We start from the raw sequence: 11,684 nt of genomic DNA on the forward strand, positions 1-11,684 counted from the left end.
CTCCTTTGACAACGAAGGTCTAGATGGATCATGGATTTAAGCCATATTAGGTTTCAAAGCAGATATTAAAATCCCCCGGGGGTGAGGCAACAGCGAACCATCTGGCTTTTCATCAATAATAACTTTAGTCTTCCTCATCTGCCATGCTATATATAAAAAACCCATTTAATCCAATCCATCCCAGCAATGCGCCCGATTATATACTTTCGTAACACGGAAGGACAGTTTAAATGGGCTAAATGAATTATTTTTGTTCTCAAGGTGTGGCTATTGTGAAAGCTCATCAGCATTGCACATCAAGACGTGGGTTTCATGTGAGCCAACGCATAAGGATGACAGACTCTGCGCATGGTTCCTGCAGTGTGTCTTTATTCAGCTCACATAAAACATGAAACATGACGGCAACTTCACCAAGCTTATCAGCCAATGCAGCCTTGATAACACCCAGAAGACGTGCCAGGGATAAATTCTAGACAAGGTAGACTTTAATGATGCCTCTAAACCAATCCCTTAGAGGCTGCGGGCAACTGCAGTTGCCATGACCCATGGGCACCCCATTGGCGCCTACGACTAGTCTTACAAATAACTTCACCTAGCTGCCTATACACAAAATTATATCTGCCGAGCCCGCTAGGTACCCACACTTATCTTGTTGGAGGGATAAATGCTATTTCATAGGAAACAAATTAAAACATTGTAAAATCGTTAAAAAATAAATTAAAAACCTAGCTATCGGGAGTTTAGGGCAAATGTCTGATATTAATATCGTTTGCAGGAATGGTCAACCGAAATATACGTATCAACGGGTGAGCCATGTAAAGTTGTTCACGGGAGCTTACTCTTAACGAGTATATATTTAAAGAAGCGAACAGGCCGAGAACGGTTTACAAAATACGTTGAGAAACAATAACTTTTATTAATGGTTTTAAATACATTAGAAGCTGCGCGCCTTTGCAGTAACATCTGCATTTACCAGTGAAAACAGAGCATTACTCTGATATTAATGCATAGTTCACTAAGGCCCACAAATTCAAACAAAAAAAAAAAGTCATGATGAATATATAACATACATACTGCATTGCCTGTCCTGCCCAATTATCGGCTACATTTGGGGGGAAACGTTCATTAGTCTTATAATTGATGATTTTATGAAAAAGTAGGTCTTACGTTCAAGGCTTATGTAGCATGTACTGCAAAATCCACCTCAAGACCCAGAGATTCTCCTGGGTTATAATTATAACTATATAAATATAATTATATTATAGTATTTTATTTCAAAGACGATTAAGAGGGATGGACAATCTGGCTGAGCACTATGGGAGTCATGTTCCATACCAGATGCTCCCATCCCAGATAATGTGGAGTGTACACGAAGTAGGACGTGGATGACCACCGATGCTAGATAAGTGCAACTAACCTTCAGAATTCTGTTTATTTTGCATAAACAGAGAGTGTAAAACATCATCGCTCAATGCTTTTAACAGATAAACAGCTGATGTGAAATCATATTTACTTATGACCAAACTTGTGGATACTGCTGTCTTATGGATACTGTAAGCAAGTGAAACATGAATGATCTCTCCCCCTACACATGGATCTACCATTATCACTGTACTAATATGCAGGAGCGTATGAAACATGGCTGGCTGGGGAGAGAAAGCTCAGATATTAAAGACACGGAAGTTATGGGAGGCACTGATGCGGTCGATGCAGCGCGGGGACATCACATCTCATCCTCCAAGCCGTAATCTTCCTCCGGGTAGTCTCCGACCGACACGTGCTGAGGTTTGACAAACGCACCATATTTTGGCAAACATGTGAAGTAGGATTTACCCTCAACACTGGAAAGAGAAAACACACATACAGCATGATCGTAGTGGGTTGTGAGGTTACCAGTTATCCCCGAGTTATTCAGCACAACCGACAATTATAATATAATATATATAATAACACAATTAAATTAATTAATAGGTCCTTTATGTCAACAATCGGGTTCATAAACCTGGCTATATATATATATATATATATATATATATATATATATATATTTATATTTATATTTATAATTAAAAAATCCCAGAAGGTTAAACTCACCTTCCATCATTTTTTCCAAGAGGTTCATCATATTTTACACCAACCCAGTATCCTGGTTTAAAGTCTGCTAAACCTAAACGGGAGAAAAAAAACATGATATACTGTACAATATAAAATATGTACGTCGTCATCATACGGTTCAGGGACGAGATCCCAGGTAAAAGAAAACCCACAAACTCCTATTCAAGCTCACACAAACTTACCCACATACATGACAGTCCCCCTTTTAGTCGGCTGGCCGGGCACCCGCACCTCGCACCGCGCCCCTGACGTAATGGATTCGGCTGCCACCCTCTCTTCCTCCAGCTTGCGTTCGTTTTCTGCTTTGGCCTGAGCTGCCTCTTCGGCGTTGAACTTCCCCAGCTTGTTCTTCTTTAGAAAGGAGCGTACGGAGTCTGTGGGCGATAGAGGGAAAGAAGACATTTAGGCGATTTCCGGCGGGCGATAGCATAGCACGCAATTCCTAACTTGCCATCTTAACAATAAAGGATGTAAGGGCAATATATTTAACAAAAATTAGATTTTTTAGGTTTATGATGTCTAACAAAGGCAACCGTGTGGGGTAAGCTCAGCTATTGTAGGTTATATATTTTTTAGATTAAGTCTTCTGAAAGTTGCTCTGCGCAGCATCAGGACACTATGGCATTTCTATTCTATAAGGCAAGTCAATGTCAGAGCTGCAAACGAGGAAGAATAGTTAAAGTGAATTATTATATGCACATAATATATAAAAGCTAACAAAAAATTAAATGAAATGTTTAAAGGGGAAAAACAAACAGATCTAGAAAAAAAAAAAGTCTTAACCCCTTAAGGACAATGGGTTGTCCTTAAACCTATTAAAAACAATTGTGAGCCCGTACATGTACGGGCTTTGTCATGAAGGGGTTAATTCTGTAGAGCCGTTTCCTTAATATGAACATGAAATTAGAACGAATGTACTCTTAGACTCTATCCCTACAAATATTTCCCACATGTTGTGGTAGTCAGACGACTAATTTAAGCCCCTACTGAACTCTAGATAGATGCAGGGAGTCTCTTTGCGGCTGCCCTGGTAATCGTGAAATATAATGGATTGCCGGGTCGGATGTTCAATGATGGCAGCGGAGGGTGGGATGGTACTAAGGGATGCACCTGTTCTTTTCTCATAGGCTTCCTTTGAAATCTCAAATTTTTCCACCCTGGAGAGGTCCTCGAACTCCCCAATCCTCGCGCCACTCTTATCTATCACCTGCAGATAAACATTAATGGTCGTTTGTAATTTCACCGGTATATCGTACAGAGCTGCAGAGTTTGGGAGTAAAACAAAAAAAAAAAGACAGATCATAAAGACAGATTTATAATATATGGAAAGAACACAGAGAAGGACGTGATGCGGCAGAACTGGGGTGCTTTGGTGAAAAGCACAGTACAGACGAACACAACTGCTAAGAGCTTTTCTTCTGCAGTTGATGTTAGTTGTCAGATGGGATTACACGACTTTAATTCCATCGGTCAGAAGGACAAAGGTTGCCTTTCCATGAGCCCCGGGGTGCCAAGAAAATAGATTATATAAACAGGCCATATAGCGGGAGGTAAATTCACAGATGGTTATAGGTGAAAGCATTAAAAAAAAGTATTTTTTACATTAATTTTAAGGACGGTGACGTTCCCGAAGCCTATTTCACACCTATAGGAAATCTATGAACGAAGCACAGATAGAGGTCACAGAGGGCGTCCTAATTCTTAGTGAAATTGGGATTTGGTGGGGTTTTTGTTCGTGTTTTGGGCACTTTGTAAGAGAAGGCTGGGTTATAGTAAGATTCCACAACCAGCAGTATGCGGTAACATTGGAGATTAATGGCTAACATTAGACTTATTACTAAAAAATAGATGTATAGATGTATTTGAGGATGGTCAGTAGCCGGCATGTGGTAAGGATACTGTAAGGATTTCAGTTCTTGTAGGGCTCATAGTTAATTTAACGATTAGATTAATTTTCCAACCTACTGAGCCATGGAGGGAAATGCAGAACTTTCAGTTGAAATACATTATGCACCCCCGTGGAAGTTGCCCTTTTTCCCCCACCAAGGGGAAGCACATACATCAATTTTGTGTTTCTGGGGCTTAAAAAAAATCACATGTTGATATCTTAAAATATTTTACACCCCCCCCCCCCCCAATTAGTTCTCTATCTGATCTTAATTTCAACTGAATCTCCTGAAATTATAATGGTTAGTAGCAGCAAAAAAAGTGTAAAGTAGGAAAGTTACAAACATGAAATCGGGGGGGGGGGGGGGGGTTTAGCAACCAATACAATGGTTTGTGGGGGGGCAAGCTATTTAAGTGGTAGGTATTGCTGATGAGTGCACCACACATGACTGTCCCAGCAGGATTAATGGAGAAAAATATGTATAGGCTTGGGGGGGGGGGGCTTTAGGCTACATGTGCTGTCAGCACTTCTACAAAGTTACGCTTGAGGCTATTTTACAAGAGGAACATTTAAACATATTTCTGTGGTTTGATGAGCACACGTTGTGCCAAAACTTCCAATGAATGAAATCATATTTAATGTATCCTGGGCTTATTCTGAATCAGAACTTTAGAGTGGGATGTTTTGGTGAATCAGAGAATGTGGGTATTTTTGTATCTAGTAAAAAAAAACAGTAATTGGAAAACATAAGAGATGAGGAATCAGTTTGGGTTTTACTAACGTGGATCCTGCAGCCATCGTCCACAGGGTAGGACCCAAGCAACGCATCATCCTGGTCCAGGTTCTGAAGGAATATATTGTCTGCACTGTACAGCTGGAGGTCCATACATGACGCCGGGGATCCCACCACTAGCTCCAGCTTACACTGCAACGTAAAAGGAAATTATTATTATTATTACTACTTATTGTTTTATATAGCGCCATCAAATTCCGTAGCACCGCATAGTCAATAAGTCGTTTAGAAAAAAAATGCTGAAATGTGCAAAAATATACAGTCTTTAAAGGGGAATACCCAAGGAAAAAAAAAAGTTTTCTCCTTGAGCGTAACCCCAGCAATGTATACAGTAATGTAGGTCGGTCCTGACAAAAACCTGGTGTTCTCTAATTTTTGTCTCCATAAACTCCCTTTATCTGCAGACCTGGAGGCAGCCATTGTTGTCAGTCATGTGATATTTTGGGTGACTTTCCCAGCTCAAACACCACACTTAGCTGAATGCTAATGACGTCCGTCTCTGTAGACCCACAAGCAGGGCTTTTGTTTTCTGCTATTACGCTACAGCAGCAGAGACCAGGGGTGGTGGCAAGGTTTGCTTTTTCTTTTTGTGGTCTCAACATTTTGTTCTATCCCAAAAGAACCAGTGCAGGGAGATAGGTACCAGCCTGTCCAGAATGTGTAGGGGAGGGGGATACGTCAGCTACAAGAACAGGAAAAAACACAATAACTAGACCGTGTTACAAATGAAACGGTTGCATAGTGGTTACAAAATAGCAGAGCGTATGTAATACAGCCAAATATCACGCCACAATCTTGATATTGCGTTTGGAAGCCGGTTAGCCTGGGGATGATCTCATGAGATTATACTGGCATGGTTACATTCGGCCAATAGGAAAAACATTAGATGATGTTGGGACAGAAATTAATTAGTTCCAACTGTCAGGTTGATTTATTTTCATAGATCGGTTTCACGGTTAGAATAAACACGTTCTCATACGGTGTCAACGAGCTCCACAGGTCTGCATGTCTAGTTATCCATAAAATGTCATTAAGTTCATCACCACCAAAATACTGAGGGGCTTAGAAAGTGATTTAGGGGTCAATGAAAGAGTAAAACCAAGAACACATAAATTAGTGGCTGAGCCGGGCGGTTGCACAGCGGCTGTTTCCCCTTCAACACAAAGAAAGGGCCACAAATTCTAAACAAGAGTAGGAGGTTTGGGTCCGGCTATCACTTCAGGCAACACCGGGCTGTCCGGGTTTAATATGATTATATTATATAGGGTTGGGCGGTTAGGGTTATTAATACACTGCAAAGTGGCACTCCCTGGAATGATGGTGTTTTATTAAAATAAAAATAATTGACAGGTTTGCTTTCATGGGTGTGTTTTGATGTTTAATGTATTTAACCCAGGGGTCGACCAATTTGGTTTGGATCTAGGAGCCAGCCAAAAAAAGTTAGGAGCCAGCTTTTTTTTTTTCTTCCTTAATCGTGTTTTTGTTTTCCAGGCCGTACACTAACATACATGTACATACTCTAACACCATACAGTAACGGGCACACGCCAACATCTTACGTTCACAAACACACTAACATTATACGCTCATGTACCCACTTGCTAATACACACTAACACTATATACTGACACTCATGATAATGCCATACTGTAACGCTAGCACCACACTCTGAATCTGACACTACAATACATACATGGCACTGCACACACACACTGATACTACAGTATACACTCACGGACTGACTCCATCACTACACATAGACACACAAACACATTGACTCTGACACTACAGTACACATACACTGACTCTAGCACTATACACATACACACAGACAGACAGTGAATACATAATCACATACACTACCCCCCCACACACACACCTCGTTACATGCTGGGAGCAGAACCCAGCAGATCCCTGCTTGAATACGGGTGAGAATTCAGTAAATCTCCATGTCCTGACAAGTCATTCTTTTAATATGAACAGTTATTTGGATTACGTCGCCCTCACGGAGTCACTGAAATAGAATCTTTGCAAGTAACTATTAGTGGATTAATTGTAAGCTTGTGAGGACGGTCGTCTTTACCTAGGCTTTTTTGTTACCGGTACATACAGCATGTTTGATTAGTCTTAGTTGGTCTGTTCTAGTTTAGTCAGACCCTTGGAATGTATGGACTGTAAGAAGCGCTACGGTGTATAATGTAGATAATATCAGGAAGTGTCACAGGCAATTTAGTTATGTCAAGTTACATGGCTGGATAAGCATTAAGGGAGTTGTAGTCCACATTAGCTGGGGTGCCACGGTGTCTATTACCATAAAAAGCCCCCACCCCTTCACCGCACCCCCTTAAATACACCAATCCCGCATGCCGCCCCTCCCTACCCTTTCTATATAGTCCATTCACACCCCAGAGCTCTGCCCCAGCCACCCCTTCCCACTGTCACATTAACCCGTTATTGCCAGAGTGAGGGTAATTACTACACACAGTACTATGACACTGGTTAATCCTCCCCGGGCGCTCCAACTCTCCCGTGGCGCATTAAATAATATTTTCCACAAAAAAAAATGAAGGCCTCGGTCACTCCTTGTCACACGGGCCCCAGAGGCCTCCACCTTTATAGCTCCCAACCTTAAGCTCGGCCAGAGTGAGGCCCCGGTCCAACCTCTTTTCGGCAGTGAAGGTGTTAAGGCTACTGCTGATCCGGACAGATACGACCGGGGCCGACATGATGGTAACGGAGCTCATGTTGGCTGCTGTTACGACTCCAAAATCCCGGTATGAAGAGGGGAGAATGCGTCAGCCAATCAGAACAGGCAGACAGCCAATGGTCGCGCAGGTGTGGACGGACGGAACCAATCGGAAGCCAGCGAGGCTTCTCCGCTCTACCCAATCAGGAATTGGTTCCTGCCAACCATACGGTAAACAGCCACTCATTGAGGAGGTTACTCGGTTGACATATTCTCACAGCGGAGCCAATTACAACAGTGCTTGCGTGATAACTGGCAGGTTGTCCGTGCTTAGGGGCGGGGCTTGGATGGATACGGATGTATATAATGTACAGTTGTTAGCGGGACCATAGGAAGGATAACACTATATATATATATCAGAGAGCGGTGGCCTGTAACTTTTATCTAGGACCCGCTAGTGCCTTAAATCAGATTAGAGACGCACCGACAATAACTACCCTTTGAAAAGGCAGGATATTGTGTTTATGTTGTCATATCTTTTTGTTGCAACAATAAATAATAATAATAATATTAAATTATATAATAAACATTAGTTGTGTGATATTACCAATACAGCTGTACAAAACACAGTAAAACAGGCTGTACATATACTGTACATATTATTTATATAGTGCCATCATATTACGCAATGTGGTACAACGGGTGAACAAGAAGTGGGAACTCGCTGGGTTACTCCTGGGGACTCCGGGTTACCACCGGAAAACTCTGGGCAGCGGGAGCAGCGCCCCACTCCCTATTTCCCCGTTTAAGAACTGTGGGTCCAGCAGAACCTCCTGCTCGCATCCCGCAAGGGAGGGCTCCGGGTAGATCGGGTACATAGAACTCCTAAATGATGCATCCGAAACATCACCAAAAGGGCAATTAACACTTAACAGCGCCTTCCTTTCCAGACACAGCTGGAATAGTCAACACAAAATGCCCCCTCTACATGTCCTGTTTCGGATCTTAGAAAGTGTCTTGAACATACTGCGCATGTGCGAATCTGGTGCCCTCCTCTGTGCGATTTTGTTATGGAGTGAATAAACGCGAGGTGCAATAAAAAAATAAGTGATATAACAGAATCTTTGTTCAGGTGCGATAAGTGATTACGTAAGTCCTTAGCAGCCCATGTCAGGTTTTCGTGGTCACATAAGGCATGTCGCTTCCGTGTGCCTCAGGGGCATTCGTAATTCTCATTATACAGGCTCAGGAATCCTCAGATGAAAAAAATACCCCATCTGGGGCTTCTAGCACATTTATTGGGACACCTGCTTAGTAACTGAAATGTTCCAGAGTAGGATCGCCGAATGGTTTTATCTGCCGTCAAGGACCATGTTATTCAGTCATGAACCCCAAGGAAGGAACACATTGGGAGTGCATACCCTGTGACTCTTAAAATGTAAACCATCGTGAAGACCATCATGAAGGTTCATTGTAGTGACTGGCCAAATGGCTCTAATACTGGCCCTCATGGAAACCTTCAGTTGTCGTTATTTAAAGATACACTTAATTGAGTCACCTGCATTCAAGCAGGGATATCATCCATAACATACTGGTAGCAAAAGCACCAATTGTGAGTTTTATATATGATCACAGCGGTGAAGGAGGCAGCTAAAGACTGTGTGACCCTGAAAATCTGCCCCTTCACCATGAGATTGGGGCAAAAACCCTGAGAATTCCCATGTGTCCCCATACCAAATGACACCCCAGTCAAGAATAACTCATACTAGCAAAACATTCTGAGCTCCTAGAAAAAAGGGCCATCAGGGGAGGAAAGAGGGGCATTGGGGAGGAAAGAGGGGCACTGTGATATTGGTCCCAAGAGGGCAATCAGTACCTAGTAAAGCGGCCCGATGGCTGTAACCACTTCAGACCTGTTTATCTAGGAAGAACATGCCACAGCTCTGTGCCCCCATGATTTAGGCGCCGCAGGCTGCAGTCTGGAATGCTCAATGCTGAGACTGGCCATGGAGGTGTATGAATGTGAAAGTGTATGAATGTGGAATGATCTGCATGTGGAATGTTGCCTGATTGACACCGGTAAAGTGAGTCTCATTTATAATACATAATACATTCTGAAGAATGGAGATCAGTGAAGAATAACCATTATCGGTTTATTATGTAAATGAAGATTTATAGCTTTATTGTAATGCATTCGGTTGCCTTTATGTAATAAGATGAGCTCATATGACCTGTGTCTCCACTCACATGTTTGATAACATGGTAATGAGTATGACACGTTGCTGAGTGCATGATGCGTGTCACTTTGGTGGAGCATGGACCTTCCCGTCAGGTTTTATTGGTCGCTTAACCTGTTGAATGCCAGCATGCGTGAAAGTTTTTTGTAAAGTTTTTACATGGAAGCCTGTAAGTTTGATAATCACGTTTAGATAACAGGCGATATATTTTCTTTCTACTTGCTGTCATTAAAGTATAATCAGTTTCCTCTGACAGATATTGATTACATAGTGACCTTTGTTAGAAATGTTCCAGTCACCCTGCAGTTTTGGGTTGGGCAGGCACTGGTCTTCAGACGCCATGTCTACCGTGTTTAACCCCTGCAGCCCTGGATCTATAATCAGGACTCTTTAGTGGCAGTGCCACTATCACTGTGTACCAAAGCTTGGAGAGACTTCTGATGAGGCTCCTCCTATGCCACAGGGGCCAACATGTCACCAATGCCTGGCACAGCAAAGTGCAGCTCCTCTTTGAACGTAAAAATTCCAAGCCCCGCTTTTTTTGGACCATACAAACATGAAATTAAGTAGATACGACCCATCCAGGCCATCTAGTCTGCCTGGTTTTCCTGATGCAAAGACCTTATCCCATGCATGTTTAAATTCCCTCGCTGTATTACCCTCTACCACTTCTGCTGGGAGGCTATTCCATTTATCTACCGCACGCTCAGTAAAGTAAAACTCCCTTACATTAATCTGACTTTCTAGATTTTAGTTTATAACCTCTTGTTCTAATGTTTCCCCTCCTTTGAAACAGTATGGAATGTGTATAAGATAATATGTATATGAATTAAATTATGAAAATCAACTACTTCTGTAAATGTGGAACTTAATTAGACAAATAGCTATCAACAATGTTGCAAATCAAAATTGCAAATGGATACAAAACAAATAATAAAATAAACCTAAAAACAAAAAGGTATATTGTTACATGTTAAAGGGACACTCCAGTCGTCATATGTATTACAGTGAGATGTCACTTTATTTGGCATGAATGCATTTGGCGGCCCCCAAGCTTTTGTCCGCGCAGGAGACGGGCGCCTGGAATCACATGTTCAATGAGCACTAGTTTTTTAAGTTGTTTTTTTGCACGTGTGGATTTTTAAATTGAGTCCCTCATGTAGTTTGACACTAGAAATGCTGTTTTTGGTGGTAGGCAGAAGAGCCGCTCTCTCCCTGGTATCCGTCTTGCAGGGGGGGCCAAGCATACATGGGAACTTTCTGGGTCTGGCTACCCGGAGCCCCCTCTCCTTGGACTGCAAGCAGGAGTCCCGCTGGTATTAGAGGGTGGTCTTGCTGAAGTTGAAGGTGGTCCCGCTGACCTCCCAGAACACACATAGCCATCGGGTCCTGTAAATTCCTACAGAGGTGTGGTTTATGAGATGTAAAGGTTTCCGAAATATCTTACTCTGCAACTTCTCGTCTTACGGACGTTAAATAGTTTGATAGACGTACTATGGCGCAGGGAGAACAAAGACTAGCCCTGCAAAAAAATTATAGAAAAAAAGTCATCATGTCAAACAAGCTCACAGGTGAAAAAACCTAGCTGGAATATTGCAGAAAACAGTGCATGAGCATGAGCTGACCCCGAGGGTCTTCAAATACTCAACATATTATGGCCCATCTGAAAAAAATGTCTGTTTTAAGAGAATTGCTAATGGTGGCAGGCACGTGCTTCTACTACACAATAGATATGTTGATTGTAGTCACCTGTGTTCAAGCAGGGATTTTACCTGTTATACAGAAATGAGAAAAAAAAAGCCAACTCCAGTGCTTTAAATGAGAGCAGAATGTGAAGACTATGTGACCCTGCAAATTGGCCCATTCCACCCAAGACTGGGGTAAAAACCTCTAAGAACCAAGAGTAAAACTGGCGACACATAAATTGCCTTCCGTGGAACACGTAGTAAATGGAGTGCTTGCTTCC

At 42.2% G+C, this 11,684-nt stretch overlaps 1 protein-coding gene across 1 annotated transcript; it reads right to left on the reverse strand.

Moving 5' to 3' along the window:
- Nucleotides 1-1,723: 1,723 nt before the first annotated feature.
- Nucleotides 1,724-7,539, reverse strand: LOC149280258 (tubulin-folding cofactor B-like). Its single transcript, XM_089500703.1, has 6 exons — nucleotides 7,423-7,539; nucleotides 4,785-4,928; nucleotides 3,226-3,322; nucleotides 2,298-2,489; nucleotides 2,095-2,167; nucleotides 1,724-1,841 (listed from the first exon to the last, which is right to left on the reverse strand). The coding sequence occupies exons 1-6, from the start codon at nucleotides 7,537-7,539 to the stop codon at nucleotides 1,724-1,726; spliced, it is 741 nt and encodes a 246-aa protein (XP_089356829.1).
- Between the last annotated feature and the right edge of the window lie 4,145 nt (nucleotides 7,540-11,684).

Source organism: Sceloporus occidentalis, unplaced genomic scaffold, assembly GCF_023333645.1.
Source record: "Sceloporus occidentalis isolate IW3139 unplaced genomic scaffold, rSceOcc1.0.p SCAF_157, whole genome shotgun sequence".
Lineage (NCBI taxonomy): Eukaryota > Metazoa > Chordata > Lepidosauria > Squamata > Phrynosomatidae > Sceloporus > Sceloporus occidentalis.